The sequence below is a fragment of the Eretmochelys imbricata genome, chromosome 6 (assembly GCF_965152235.1).
Source record: "Eretmochelys imbricata isolate rEreImb1 chromosome 6, rEreImb1.hap1, whole genome shotgun sequence".
Taxonomy (NCBI): Eukaryota; Metazoa; Chordata; order Testudines; family Cheloniidae; genus Eretmochelys; species Eretmochelys imbricata.
Window position 1 is genome coordinate 119,267,039 of NC_135577.1, and position 16,185 is coordinate 119,283,223.

General features: G+C 45.9%; 1 protein-coding gene across 1 annotated transcript in view; it reads right to left on the bottom strand.

The window, feature by feature from the left end:
- SYT16 (synaptotagmin 16) overlaps positions 1-10,389 on the bottom strand; it is a 49,481-nt gene extending 39,092 nt beyond the window's left edge. Inside the window, exon 1 of the mRNA XM_077820579.1 lies at positions 9,825-10,389. Within this exon, the coding sequence (XP_077676705.1) occupies positions 9,825-10,389 (565 nt within the window). The remainder of the gene's footprint in view (positions 1-9,824) is intronic.
- Positions 10,390-16,185: the final 5,796 nt, after the last annotated feature.

Genomic DNA, 16,185 nt, shown 5'->3' on the forward strand with positions numbered 1-16,185 from the left:
GGGTCTGATAATCAAACAGGGCTGGCTGGCCCCAAGACCCTGGGCCTTTGAAAGGGCAGACTCCAGGGCCTAGCTCAATGGGCTCCCATTTTGGTTGGCCCTCTAGGTGCCACCATAATACAAATAGTAAGTCTTGTTACTGATTACTCAGAAACTTCTTCTCTCAAAGGGATTTATCCCATCAGCCTATGATAACTGTTCTTGCGTGACTGACTATTGGCCATCTGTAGCTTTTTTCCACATTTCACAAGTTAAGGTCCTTTGTATGCACTTTAAATCCCAAGCAAGAGACCCACAGCAAAATCATGGAACACTGTTACTGCTAGACAGCAATGACAAACAGCTACCCAGTTCCCTGCTGTCAGGTTCTCTGAATAGGCAGCTTTACCATTTCTACCTCCTTCTTCTTCTCCTCATTCTGCAACATACAAATACTGGTTTTCTGAACTATGCCTTCGGGGAACTCTGACATCAACAGGGTCTGAAATGCCACCTCGACTTTTGGTGTCTAATCTGAGCCACGTTGGGCCTGGTTTATGAAAGGTGAGGTACAGCCCCCAATGCTCACTGATTCTGCTAGCATGGCAGAAAATCAAGCCTAAGGCATTGCAAGGTGGGCCCCCAAAAATGGAGGCGCCCAAAATCACTTGTCACCTTTGAAAACCGTGTCTTCAGTCTCTCTGTGCCTCAGTCTTCCCATCTGTAAAATGGGCTCACTACCGACCTTCCCCACAGGCCTATTGTAAACTTCATTCCTTTTTGCACAGTGCTTTGACATCCTGGTAAGAGGGTACTTTATAATTGCAAAGAATTGTTCATTGGTATTATTCTGCAAATCTTAACACTTTCAAACAACAGAAGAGATTGAAATTATGTAAAAGGGAAAACTTTAGAAAAAAAATGAATCCCATTACTACACACACAACAGATGTGTGTGCGCACATTAATTCTGAGTGGATGCTATACGTTTAAAAACTAAACAACCAACTCAAAAAATCAGTGGACACAGCTCATTTCTATTGCATCATTGAAGAAATCTTCAGACTCCCACAAAATCTTCTCGAGATACCAGATATATATCCCAGTTTGTCCTTGTGCTCTCCTCCACTCTGGTAGCAAAAATTTTCTGTACATTGCCTTTAATTCTCTTTATTCACTCCTAGTGTTCCTATTGATTCAGTGTGGCCTTTTAGCACTTCCTTTTTTGAATGCAAGGCACTCCTGACTTATAAAGGCTCCAGAGTACACATTCCAACCAGAGTTCTTTCTAAGTTCTTACCAATGAAGCTGCTACCTTCCTTGGAATCTTTACACTGAGACTGGCTGTCTTTCTAAAAGATATTCTTTAGTTCAAAACAAGTTTGATGTAGACTGCAAGCAACCGGGGCAGGGATCTTCTTCTCATTATATGTGTAAAGTGCACAATGGGAACCAAGTCTCTGTTTGGGGCCTCTTGCTTCTACAAATATTAATAAATTGGGCTCACTCCGAAAGGAAGAATAATTCCCTCCATAACAATAATTATTAGTTGAAATTCTACGGCCTTTGTTATGCGGGAGGTTAAACTAGATAATCATAATGGTCCGATCTGGCCTTAAAATCTATAATACTTTAATATCCCTGAGCCTTTTAGTATCTGTTTACACTAAGAAAATACATGAAAGCTAGCTATCATGATGTAGCTTCTCGATGTAAACCTCAACATTTTCCCTAGAGTAGATACAAATCTACTCCTCCTACCTCAATATAGCTGGGCCAGGTTCATATAATCATATATTTTGAGGCCAAAAGGGATGATTACACTATCATAACACAGACCATAGAATTCCATTCAGTTACTCCCGTATTGAGCCTAATAACTTGTGTTTGACTCAAGACTTCTCTAGGCATAAACACGTGTCTAGGATGAGGTCGCTAACCTCGGTGTATTTTCCTAGTGAGGACAAGCCCTTTTGTGCATGTGTGATCACACCCAGAAATGTAATCTTCAATTTCTAAATTCTAAATGTTATTCACAGATTATACAGAGGGCCCAGCCCACAGCCTGCCTACGGATGAATGACAACTGGCTCAGCTCCAGGTCCTTGGATAAAAACCAAGTCTAAACAATGCCAACTACCAAGGATAATCTGGCACTTCTTCCCGGCAGTCTCTTGCTTTCGGATTCCTAATGCCAAACCAGATCCCTTGGGTAATGGTAAACCTTCACATTTTCTAGTTTACTAAGGTCTAATAAAGTCATTTCAGTGTGATCTGAATGTAGTCTTTAGCTGGCATGGATCTTGCCTTATTTCAGAAAAAACAAATGAAAATCTTGGTTTTGCAATGTTAAGGTTGCCTCCTGAGAATTTCCTGATTTAGTGCTCGCTCATTTATATTGTAACATTGCGAACACAGTGTCAGACTGACAGCCCTGGAGACTCTTCATTCGCAGAACTGGCCCTAGAAGTACATGCTTCCCCAACGTGCTTCAGTTCTGATCTAGAGGATTCAACTCAAGTGGTATTTCAGGCCCCACGCCTATTCCAAATTCAGCCTCTCTACGGAAACTGTCAACTCGTGTTCATGATGAGTGTGGGTTTCTGTTTGTGTGGGACATTCGTCCATTGGCAAGTAGGCTCTGACCACTATATTCATTTCACACAAGTGCCTAACAGCCATCATAGCATTTTGGGATATTTCTTATTTGAACTAGATTCAAGCTGGTGATGTTGGCCCATATTCCCATTGCCAATTCCCTAACGCAGGGGTCGGCAACCTATGGCACACGAGCCAATTTTTAATGGCACGCTGCTGTCTGCCAGACCCGGGCAGACAGCAGAGTGCCACTAAAAATCCTGCCCGGCCCGCTCTTTTCCGCCCCCCGCTCTCTCCTTGCAGGGCAGGCAAGCTTCCCCCTCCCCCGACCTCTTCCCCCAGCGTGCTGGGTTCCTGCCCCTCCTTCTCTCCCTCTCTGCGGCCAACGGCCCTTGCTTCGGAGAGGGAGAGGTAAAAGCAGAGCCCCAGCACGCTCTCTGCTCCGGGGACCTTGGGGAAGGGGGTGGAATCAGGGCATACCCCCTCCAGCCCCCTGCCATGAGCCGCTCAGGGCAGGGGGCTGGGAGCACCCCCACTACCCCAGCCCACACCCCAAGCCCTCTGCCCTGACCCCTGAACCCCCTACACACACCCCAGCCCTCTTCCCTGACCCCTCCACCCCCCTCACACACACCCAGCCCTCTGCCCTGACCCCTGAACCCTCCTCACACACATCCAGCCCTCTGCCCTGACCTCTGCACCCCCCACACCCCAGTCCCGTGCCCTGACCCCAGCCCTGACTCCAGCACCCCACACACATCCCCAGCCCCCCCAGTCCCCTGCCCTGACTCCTGCACCCTCCTCAAATACCCCCAGCCCCCTGCACCCCCCACACATACCCAGACCCCCACACCCCATGCCCCGACTCTTGTACCCCCCACATCCCCACTCTCACCCTGAGCACCAAACGGGAGCTCCTGCACACCCTGCCCCCCACATTTCCACCTGCACCCCTCGCACCAAATGGGAGCTGCCCAAGTAAGCGCTCCACACCCCAAACCTCCTGCCCCAACCCTGAGCCTCCTCCCTCATTCTAGCTCCTGGCCAGACCCTGCACCCCAACCTGCAGCCTGCTCCTTCACCCCCCAGCCCTGTTCTCAGCACACTCCCACCCTCATCCCAGTGCAGAGAGAGGAAGAGAATGGCTAGAACCAGGGAGAAGGTAGGTACCTACTCTATGTGGACAGGGCCAGGACTCCAGATCGGCAGCGGGCTGAGCGGGGCCGGCAGCTGGGACCCTGGCTGGCAGGAGCCGGTGGACGGAACCCCAGATCGGCAGCGGTCTGCGGGCAGTGGGCTGAGCTGCTCAGCCCATTGCCAGTCTGGGGTCCCGGCCACCAGCCCCGCTCAGCCCACTGACGATCTGTGGTTCTGGCTGCAGACCCCTTGCCAGCCGGGGTCCCGACCGCAGGCCCCACTCAGCCTGCTGCCGGTCTAGGTGAACAGAACCCCAGGCCAGCAACGGGCTGAGCAGGCCGGCGGCATAAGATCAGCATTTTAATTTAATTTTAAATGAAGCTTCTTAAACATTTTGAAAACCTTGTTTACATATGACAATAGTTTAGTTATATAATATATAAACGTATAGAGAGAGACCTTCTAAAAAATGTTAAAATGTATTATTGGCACGTAAAACCTTAAATTAAAGTGAATAAATGAAGACTCAGCACACCCCTTCTAAAAGGTTGCTGACCCTTGCCCCAACCCAAAAGGCCCCTCTTTTTACTCACTACTAAACCATCCCATCACTTGTTTTCTGCAAGGGATTTATAAGGACTGACTTGGTTCTTATGCTATTTCCACTAGAGTCTTCAATAATAGGCACCTACAAACAGGAACCAAGATCTTGGTTTACAAGGCAATTGTCATCCCCACCCTTCTCTATGGGTGTGAGACCTGGGAAACTGACAGATGACATCTCAAGCAACTGGAGTGGTTCCAGCAATGCTGCCTCAGGAGAATTCTCGGGATCAGCTGGGAAGACCGATGCACTAACATCAGAGTTCTCTCTGCAGCCATCAGCAGCAGCATGGAAGAGCAGGTCATGAAATACCAACTCCGCTGGGCTGGCCACTGTGTACGTATGCCTGACGCTCGCCTCCTGACGCAAGTACTCTTCTCTCAGTTAAGTCAGGGAAGAAGGGCTTGCAGAGGGCAGCGAAAGCATTTCAAAGATATATTGAAAGTACAGCTTAAAAAGGGAGGCATCAACCCAACAAATTGGGAGGACTTGGGGCGGAACAGAACACAGCTGTGCCACATCATACACCAAGCCACAGCTCACTTTGAGAACAGACGTGCACTGAGACAGGGCCGCGACAAAGGAGGAAAGAAAGGGCACAACATTCCAGCCAACAACTAGGTCTCCTCCAAGATCACAACTGTCACTTCTGTGGGAAAATTTGCAGGGCAAGAACTGGGCTCCTCAGCCACTTAAAGACGCACCAATGAACCCCCTTGGCTGACATCATCCTCGCATCAAGGGACAGCCGAAGAAGGTGGTTTCCTCCACGCTGGTGCTAAGCTGGTGTGACAGAGGAATATGGAGTAAAGCAACTGAACTTCAGTTAAATACTGATGGGGTATCCAGTCTCCAGTGCATCTTATACAGATCTCATATGTATCTAGTTTTCTGACAATGGACCAAAAGTGACCAAAGTGAAAGAGTGCTAGAACTTCTCAATGCATCTGTGGTACAACAGCATTTGCATCTCTTAGTTATAGACTGGGGGCTCAGCGCAGGGATTCCCTGGCAGGCAAACCTGCGCCACAGCAGATCAGCATGTGCCACGTTACCTATCAGCAGTGTGATCTGAGAACTCAAAGATTTCAATGCTCAGATACTTACACCCCTTAGCCTAGAAATGCCTTTCAATAATCTACGCTTGGAATGCACTGAGGCCAGCAGAAGGGCTACTTTAGAAAATAGGGAGCACGTTTCTTGAAAGCAAAAAAAAAAAAAGGTGGCTGAAAACCATCTGCTAAAAAACTTATTTGATAAAAATCGGTCTTTTCCACCCAATTTTTAACTGCAATTATGTCATCTTTACTTCACCTAGCAAAAGGTGATGTTTTTCCACCAAAAGGCTTTTCTTTTGCTACTGTTTTTTTAAAACTAGCATAGCCTATATTAGGATCACCCTGTAATGGGTCTCTGTGCCTATTAATCATCTGTGGCTGCTAAATGAAGTGTATCTATTTTCTCTGTTACATTACTATTGGCAACCAGGTCTTCAGTAAGTGCCCAGAAATATTGCCATGGCAACAAAAAGCATTCAAGCATCACTCTTGTTTTGTGCCAATTTAGCTTTAAAATCTTCTGTTGTAAAGGAGAATATGGTACATTAAGTACAATAAAATCAAGATGCAATGTTCTGAAAAGAGTCCAAGGATAAACAGGAAACATGTATTTTACAGGACCAAGGGAAATAATGCCAAACGCAAGATGAAAATTTTTCAGAAGTTTAATATTTATGCTAGTGAATGACTCTCCTTTACTGTATGCCAGCCAGCCCATATGCTCACTTATGTTGTCATTTAGGGTTAGGAAGAAAGCTAACAGAAACAAGGATACCTCTTACATTTCCCTTGATCATTTCAATCCAGATCTGAAATTTGAAGTTGTCAGGGTATCCCATCTTCTCACATCTCAATTATCAACAAATCATTTCATATGCTCAGTAAATCAACAGATCCAAAGAGCAACGGGAGAGATGAAGGAGGGGCATGTATGTTTAGGAAGGGGTATGCCACACTTTGGGTAGCAGAACATGTTCAATCACATCCGAGACAGGGGAAATTTAATAAAAAAAAAAATCTCAGGCAAGACACTTTCAGTCATGGTTCAGTGCTTTCACACTTTACAGCAAGCTGCTGCAATGTATATGTTTTAGATAGCTCTGAGATGAAAGAAGCCAGGCCTTCATGCCATATCTTGCCCTTGATCCATGCCTGCAACTTCACCGCCATCAATCAAGTCATGAGGGCACAATATGGTCCGTAGTGCAGTGCATAGTGGAGGAAAAAGCACTAGGATTGTGGAAAGCTGGTGCTTACAGGTGAAAAAGAAGGGGCTTCGGGCAAAGCAGCTGGGCAGGGGTGGGGAGCTCTGCAGAGTAGGGCTCCATGATGGCTCCATATAGGCTAATGTGGAGAGAGGCTGGTAGGGGTCAGGCCATATGAACTAACATGGATGCGGTGGCCAGGAACTCCCATAGAATAGGCGCTGAGAGAACATGGCCACTATTCCAATCCTTTAATGTCAAATCCTGCCAAATCCTCAGTTTGGGGAAGGGGCACAATTTCATCCCCTTGCACAGCCACATAAATGCCTGATTACTCTGGCTTCATGCAGCATATGTGAATTTCACTCTCTAGCAGACACCACTACTGAGGCCTGGATTTTAACTTGAGAATTCACATTGATCCAGCTCTAAAATACAGTATCAAAGACATCAGGCAGGGGAGTTTGGGGGAAGGGGATGATGGTGGGAAAGAGTATTATTGGCTGGTTATTCCTTCCTTTCTAATTATTTACTTGTTTAATGGGAATGATGGTGCAGGGGAAAGAAAGCAAAGGACATATTTAAATTTTTCTTGAAGGGTCACTGCCAAGATTTACACCATCCATGTCTCATCTCCCCACCAAGTACCAAAACAAAAGGCCAGATCCTGTGCAGTATCAAGCACCATACCGGAGGTGAGAGTCAAAGGTGTTTAGCCGCCCTCAGGGGAGAGTTAAAGGTGTTTAGCCGCCCTCAGGGGAGAGCTTTTCCAACAGCAGGTTCAAATTTTCGGAAGTGTCTAAATGCCAGTTTCAAAAGAGTTAAGCACTTGGAAGTCTTAGGACTTGTCTACACAGGGAGTTATGCCAGATTAACTATTTCTGATGAACTACCTCTGTGGATACTCTTACTCCAGAATAACAGTGCCTTACTCTGAATCAGCTTGATCGAATAGCTATTCCAGAATAACTCCCTGTGTGAACAAGCCCTTAACACTCCTTGGAAGTGGATTAAGCCAATTTGAAACAAGGATTTCTTATTCCAGAATAAGCGAGTCCAACACATGGAGTTATTCAGGAATAGCTATTCCACTTGAAATCCAAATTAACTTTCCTGTGTAGACAAGCCCCTATGCTCCTAAATCACTTTTGAATATTTTACCCTAGGCCAAGAGAAAATATGAATTCCCCGAAACAATGGCTTTAATACATCATTACCTATATACAACGTAGTCAGGATACTAGTTTTCATGCAGTGTCCACATAGGCTTACACCTCTGCCAGCTCTCCCTGATCGCACATGGAAAGTGGATTGATAGAATAAATTCCACATGAACATACACACAATGAGGTCACAATGCAATATAGTGCAGAAGCATAGAAATTCCAGACCACCACCACCACCCACCTACCTCGAAGGGTGTTGTGCTTAAAGTTGCTCATCAGCCAAAGTTTTAAGATTATTGCAGCCCTCTCTTTCTATTATTAGGGGGAAAACTGGTCTGCATACTTTGGGTAGCTGCCATACAGACCCTTGAAACTATACATTTAACTTATAGACTCAAAGGCTCGAATGAACCATCATAATCATAGAATCATAGAATATGAGGAATGGAAGGGACCTCAGGTCATCTAGTCCAGCCCCCTGCTCAAAGCAGGACCAATTCCCAATTAAATCATCCCAGCCAGAACTTTGTCAAGCCTGACCTTAAAAACCTCTAAAGAAGGAGATTCCACCACCTTCCTAAGTGACCCATTCCAGTGCTTCACCACCCTCCTCGTGAAAAAGCTTTTCCTAATATCCAACCTAAACCTCCCACACTGCAAGTTGAGACCATTTTGCCTTGTTCTGTCATCTGCTACCACTGAGAACAGTCTAGATCCATCCTCTTTGGAACCCCCTTTCAGGTAGCTGAAAGCAGCTATCAAATCCCCCCTCACTCTTCTCTTCTGCAGACTAAATAATCTCAGTTCCCTCAGCCTCTCCTCATAAGTCATGTGCTCCAGCCCCCTAATCATTTTTGTTGCCCTCCGCTGGCATCATTTATTCTAGTCTCACCTCCTGCACATTACAGGCCACAGTACCTCGCCCACCCACTCCTGTAATAGAAGCCTAACCTCTGGCTGAGTTATTGAAGTCCTTAAATGATGGTTTAAAGACTTCAAGTTACAGAGAATCCACCATTTACACTAGTTTAAACCTGCAAGTGACCATACCCCATGGTGCAGAGGAAGGCAAACAAAAACAAAAAAAAAAACGCAGGGCCTCTGCCAATCTGACCTGGGGGAAATTTCTTCCCAACGCCAAATATGGTGATCAGTGAGACCCTGAGCATGTGGACAAGACCCACCAGCCAGACACCTGGGAAAGAATTCTCTGTAGTAACTAAGAGCCCTCCTCACCTAGTGTCCAATCACCAGCTGTTGGAGATATTTGCTGCTAACAGTCGCAGATCAGCTACATGCCATTGAAAGCAGTCTCATTATACCATCCCCTCCATAAACTTTTCAAGCCCAGTCTTGAAGCCATTATTAGGGGGATATCTGGTATGCATCCTTTGGGCAGCTGAGATTCAGACCCCTGAAACTATTAATTTAACTTAATTTTTAAAAAAAATCAAATTCTGATCCATTTCCTGCCATTTTCTGCCTAGCGTCCTCTTGAATCTCATTTGAAAAGTTGTGAGGAGAAAAAGTGATCTAGGAATATTTCACCTGTAACTCTCGAAACACATCTATCCTTCAGTACCGCATTTCACAGCAAGCCACACAGAAACATCTTGAGGTTCCTGGCAAGGTTTCATTTTTTTTTTAAGCAATGATGTACAAGCAGATGCTTCTCAAAGTGAAGGCTTAAGGTGAAAAGCTCCCTTTGAAGGGTTCTGATACCTGAAGCATTTTGGCTGAAATCCACAGCACACTAACATGTCAAGCTCATGAGCCTGAACTGAATAAATGCGGGAAATGAACTGCATTTCTTAATATGGTAACAGGACCTGATTTTCCTCTAACCTACCGTGTCTTTACACCCGTTGAACTCCACTCACTTTAATGCAATTAATTCTGAAAGACAGAGGAGAATCAGGGCCATTAGCATGGTTGGTTTGGGGATTTTGAAGCTGTGAGAAATCTACAAGAGATGATGTAAAATAAAATGAGCAGATTAATAACTAAATCAATCAAAGTCAAAGGAGAGAAATGGGCCCTCTTACATAATGCTGCTGGGTGGTAACCACCATCTTACCTTCCACACATGCCTTTCCATTAATATTTTCTAATGAGCCAGGCATATCAAGGTCACGCTGAAGGTCCCTTATCTGCCTGTTGAGGTAGCCTTCCTCCTCGGGTATGGCAGGAAGCATACCTAGCAGCTGGTGGTCGTCATATTCTTGGTAAAACCCCTGGGATGACAGAGAGCTGGTGTTGTCTGGACGTTGCTCTAAGGAGCTGGTGCCACTTCTCACTCTTTTCTGCCATTGCAGACCCATGTCGGAGCCCCGGGCAGGTGCCTGGGAATCAAGATCATGACTTGTTGATGGAAAGTCACCGTCTTCAGGATGCACGTGTTCAGCATCTTTCGTGTACTGGCTAAAGCTTCCTTCATCTTCTGAATCTTCAGAGTAGTCCTTGTAACTGCCGTCACTGTCTTCTAAGTCCTGGTTTCCATCTTCCTCCGACTTGTGGTCCACTCTGCTCAAGTTGACCAATGAAGCAGATAAGGAGTCTCCCACCTGCTGGACAGCTTCGTACATCCGTGACATCCAGGAGGAGAGTGGCTGGAGGAAACTCTGAGCATTCTGAGAAGCCATGCTTATACCATGACCCGTATCTGATGATCAGTTGTTCAGTTTTGCCAGCATGCCACACTTACAATTCTGTGAGCTATAGAATAAGCATCATAAGAGATTACCGTAAATCACTTGTCCATCAGCTTCTATGTGTTATCTATCAAAACTATCCAGCCTAGAGAGAAGGAAAGGCAAGAACCCGTCCACCAGCTTAGAGATACCGCCACTAAGCCACCACCAGAAGTCCAAGATTACACAGCAAGGCATGCATTTTGTAGCAGACAGCAAAGAGCTCCAGATAATCCTATAGCAGCGAGATAAAAGCCATTATGACAAAAATTTAAATAGAGACCATTTGAAAGCCAGCACTTCTCGTGGTGCTCATACATTACACTATTAGCACCAGAACGATCTATATAAAAATACTCTGGGCTTATATAGCAAATTTAAGCCAAGGTTCTCAAAGCACTTACAAACCTTTATTCCCTTAATACCCCCTTGAGTTAAGTATCATATTATATCCACCTTAAAGATGGGGAAACTGAGGCACAGAAATTCTTTTGTTTGTTTTTTTAATTGACTTGCCTAAAGGTCACACAGTCAATCATTGTCAGACAGCAGCAGCACTCCCCACTCCCAAAACTATGCTCTAGCCATTCACTACACAAATGTCGGTTCCCGTGGGGGAACACAAGTCAATAGGCTGTATTCATTTCTATGAGAAGGTTTAAAAGGAGCATTTTGACATCAATTGTTGGCAGAGGAAGGGGAAACTGAGCGTAACCACAATGTTCTTTTGATGTTTAAATGAAACGTAACCATTTTCTACACTCAGGCCCTGATTCAGCAAGGCAGTTAAGCATGTCTAACTTTCCGCATTGTCAGCAGTCCCGTTGAATTAAGTGGGACTAGTCAGAGGCTTAATGTTAGGCATGTGCTTACATACCTTGCAGAACCAGAACCTAAGACAGTTTCTGATTTTCTGGAAGTAGTGTGTGGAGAGAGATTTAAATATCTCAATTTTTAAAACTAATCTCAATCCAAAACAGGAATGTGTGTCATTTTTTCATCTTCCTAAGGACTGCAGGAAGGCAATGGGCCCTTCTCTGCATGCCTCTGGCACATCTGCTCTTTGTGTGCCTTTGGAAAATCTTTCCACACATTACCAGAAAGATATCAGCAAATTCAGGGGGAGTTCAGAGAAGAGGAACAAAAATTGCCAGAAAGCTAATGGATTTAGGAGGAAAGATTAAGCCACCTGTACTGCTTGGGTCAGTGACAACTACAAGGGGGAAAAAATGTTTACATGAAATCTGGGCCTTACTGATTCCATTGACTTCAAGAGGGCCAGGTTTCACCCCAAAAGAGAGAAGAATTATACAGTGTGCCACAGGGCAATATAGATAGGCATAACTACATTAAGAAAGGGAAATAGAGGGGGACTGTCACTGAGCGTGGGGGAGTCAGGGCCCTGCAGCCCCCACTCCCTGGAATTCACCGTGACTCTCAGCCAGCCAGTAAAACAGAAGGCTTATTAGACAACAGGACCAGAGTCTAAAACAGAGCTAATAGGTACAGAAAACAGGACCCCTCAGTCAGGTGCTTCCTGGGGGAGTGGGGAGCCCTGACCCAGGTGCTGGGCCTGTTTCACCAGCAAGCTACAAACTGAAACTCCTTCCAGCAGCCTCCTCCAGCCTTTGCCCAGCTTCCCGGGGGCAGACGGTGTCACCTGGCCCCAACCCCCTCCTGGGCTCAGGTTACGAAGGGCAGCCGCCACCCTTTAGGTGCTGGCTGTCCAGTGTCATCCCTCAGTGAAGTCACACCCTTATTTCCCATCTCCATCTAGTATTAATGCAGACAGTAAATGAGTAAAACTCCCCTGCACCATTACCAGGTTAATACTCCCTACTCCGTCACATCCCGGGGGTGAAATCTGGGCCTCACTGACATAACTGACTTCAAGAGGGCCAGGGTTTCACCCCAGAAAAGAGAAGAATTATACATTAAGAAAGGGAAAATAGAAGGGGACCATCAAGAAAACCTCTCAACAGTTATATGCATAAGGCTGCAGAATAGTATCCAAAGGAAACTGACAGGAACCCCATTTCCTAGGATAATAAAACTAGGGAGAGTCTTTTGTCCAGTCTTTTTTTAGAGAGTAGCTCCCCACTGAATTAGATGTGGATGACTCAGTCGATCTCTTCAATCTGCACCTTCCATGACTGATTATTTTGCCAAATGACGTTCATTTAACTGGCTATGGTTCGTTTTGCAGAAATCTCCAAGACATTTGTCATCATTAGAGCATGCTTAAAAGTATAATCATTATCCTGGTGATAAAAGTGCGGGTGACTAAATCTTTGACAATACGTTTTTAAAAGTTAATGGCGGTCACAAAGCCTTTCCGTACATGCGCAGACACTGATCCAATGCCACTTGGAGTCAACTGGAAGCTTGCCATTGATTTCAGTGGCCTATTAAACCAAGGTCATATTTCCCATGCAATCAATCACGCCCATTCCCTTCACTGTCCCCCCGGCTCCCATCCAGCCACTCTTCCTCATATGATCTATTTGTTTTGACTCTGAATTCAATTCATTTTCCACCGTCTCCAAATGATATGTTTTCAGTGTGCTGCAGATTTTTCTAGTGATGAGTCACTGCACTGTAGACGTTGTTAGGGGACACTGGCAGCATTGACAGCTTGGAAGGAGAGAGTTAGGCCTTTCGGGGCTTTTTGGGTCGGGATGATTTGTGTTTGCTCTATCCAGCGATGATTGCTAAGCACAGTAGCTAAACATTGCTTCTAAAATGGAATAGTTGGTTTAAAAATAAAGAGAACAAAACCTTTCTGCATTTTTGTGAGGGGTTACTCACTCACGTCTGTGAGCCAACGACCTCTTGGTGCCCCCTGGCAGAAGGTCAACGTGCGTCACAGCAAGGCCCTTCCAACGCTAAGAATTTTCGTTTTAAATAACTTCACCAATCTCAACTCACATTTTTAAAAACTGAGTTATGGAGGGAGAAAAATTGATGAGAACAATAAGTGAAACGTTGGTGGGAGCAAGTACCACTTATTTTTAACGTGTATATCTCAAAAAAAAACCCACCAAAAAACAGCTTATCAGCTTCACTTCAAACATCCCCAACCTTTTCTCCCTCTCGTGAGACGTTTCAGGCTAAATAGCCTGTGTAGTTATTAATTGTTTCCTTTCTTTTAGAAAATCAGATGGGTAGAAGGGTCGATGTTAGGCATATAAGAGAGAGCGCCACAACCATCACTATGAAATCCCTACAATCAATACACTGATTTCTTTATAGATTATATTATGAGCGATGGTAACTGTAAGGAGTGACCTCCTTCAGCTGAGCCTGAGGACTAGCCAGCCCAGCCTCCAGGCAGATAAATGAGCTCAGACAAGTTGCGGCAGGACCACCTGATTGACCTGCCCACCTGATTGGCTGAAGGGAGCCAGCAGACCAGGCCTGTTTTAAGCTCAGCAGCAGGTCCCTGGTGTCTCGATTCTCATGTGCGCAGCTGCGAGTGTTCCTATGCCTGCCTTCTTCCCAGCCTTGCTCCTGTCCTGTTCCACTACGCTCCAGCCCTGCTTCCTCCTGACTCTGATCCCTGGCTCAACTCTTGGTTCCCAACTCCTGCTCTGACCACTAGGCCTGACTCCCGCTTCAACAACTAGGCCTGACCCCCCAACATCCCAGTCATGACGGTAACCGTCGGATGTACCATCATTCCATTCCTAGGTAGATGACTAGACTGGTTCAGATGTAAATCCGACCGTACCTTAGCTAAGAACTTAGGGTGTGGTGATAGTAAGACCTTGTCCTTGAAAAACATTATAAATGGGGGTTCTGCCATCAAGGGTCCAATCTCTCCAACCCTGTGGGCTGACATGAAAGCTACTAGAAAGGCAATCTTTATAGATAAGTGAAGCAAGAAGCAGGTCGCCATAGATTCAAACAGAGGTCCCATAAGATATTTAAGTACCAGGTTGAGATCCCAAATCATAGTAGCATCTTTACCCTGTGGATAAAGATTAGCCAGACCCTTAATAGATCTCAAGGACACACGGTGCACAAAAATGGAATACCCATCTCGAGGGAAATGAAAAGCTGATATCACAGGGTGATGAACCTTTAACAGAGCTAATTGATATATTCAGTTTTTTAAGTCCAGCAGATGGCTAAGAGCGGAGAAGATTCAGGCACAGGATGGTGACGGTGACATCAGTGGTTGAACCTCTTCCATTTCTGAATTTAAGTGCAACCCTTCTGCCTGTCAGAGTTGGCAGCAACAACAGCCGGGTTCAGTATTTAGGGGTTCCATTCCAATAACACAATGCAAAACCGGCTTGAGCTCCCACCCAGTGACCTGGGACGAATATATGTCACCCTCGCTGGGCGCCTCCAAGAGGCGATACTTCCCCTCTCGCAAGCACAGAGTCTGAGTGTAGCAAAAGCCTTTTTATAACAGAGAAACAATGTGGCATTATGTTGGGGAAACACCACCAACAGAATTCATAACACAACCCATGAGCAAAAAAACCCACCCCAAGCAAATTGGGGCGTGCCCTTTCCCTTTGGTTCTTGAGTCCAGCAATCCAAAGTCACCCAAAGTCCCAAAAGTCTCTGTCCCTGGTCAGTGCAGCATCAGAGTTTGAAAGTTTATCTGCAGAGTTTTACCTCCCAACCTGGGTGGAGATGGGAGGTGGGGTTAAGGGGCACCTTATGTGGTCCAAAGCCAATTGCCCCACCTCTCCATGGGGCTCCGCTCCGCTCCACCAGCCGTCCTACAAACTGCTCTGCTCCACCAGCCGCTCTGCTCTCCCAGCTGTCCCATGAGCCACTCCAGCCATCCCGCAAACTGCTCTGCTCCAAGAGCCGCTCTGCTGTGCTCTGCCAGCTGTCCCACAAACTGCTCCGCAATATATCTTCAGGCTCCCCCCTACTTAACACAACACTCAGTGATTTCAGCTCTTAGTAAGTTTAGCTCTTTTGTGATTTCAGCTTGTAGTAGGGGAGCTTCAGTGCTGGTGCACCATTGGTCCAAAGTGAATTCAGCTCAGTAGCCTGTAACTAGACTCCTAATGGAATCAAAATTAGCTCTGATATTCCACAGTGGAGAGAGGAGGAAGTGCAATTAGCATGTAAGGCCCTCACCAGGGGGCCCATGCCACCAAGTATTAATACCTGTCCCCAGCCTCTCTCATTTCACTGAGTTTTGGAACCCATGTCCCTTGCCTAGCGAGTGCTACTTAATTGATGGCAAGTCCCTTCATCGTAACAAAAGGCCAAGTACAGTTCCACTGTCCTTGATTCACAGAATCAGGATAACAACAATTTATTCTTCCTGCCCCAATAACAGAGAAACTGGGGATCCCACAGCAGCCAAAGTGACCATTTGGGCAGCTATGGGCTCATGCTAGGTGGGGTGGGTGTGCCTATGCAAATGAAATCAGCCCCTGAAGTTCTTTTCCACAACTTGCCACAACTCACTACCAGATGTCAGGGTGGAGCTCATCCTGACTCTGCTTACATAAGTAATTCTATGTGATTCCCTTCTACTGTTTAATAATACTTGTTGTACTCCTGTTGAGCAGGTGGATTACAATCCCATGAACCGTCTGGGAGCTATCCTTGGAGCCCTACTTCACCCCTAGGCTGCACTGAAACACAAGACCCATTTCCTGGAAGAGGAGATGAGGGACGGTCAAAAGCTTGAACATTGGTTGGACACACAGGTAAAGCACTTAAGGACACCAACCTTGCCTTGGCCAAGTTGGTACTACAAGGACAACCCTG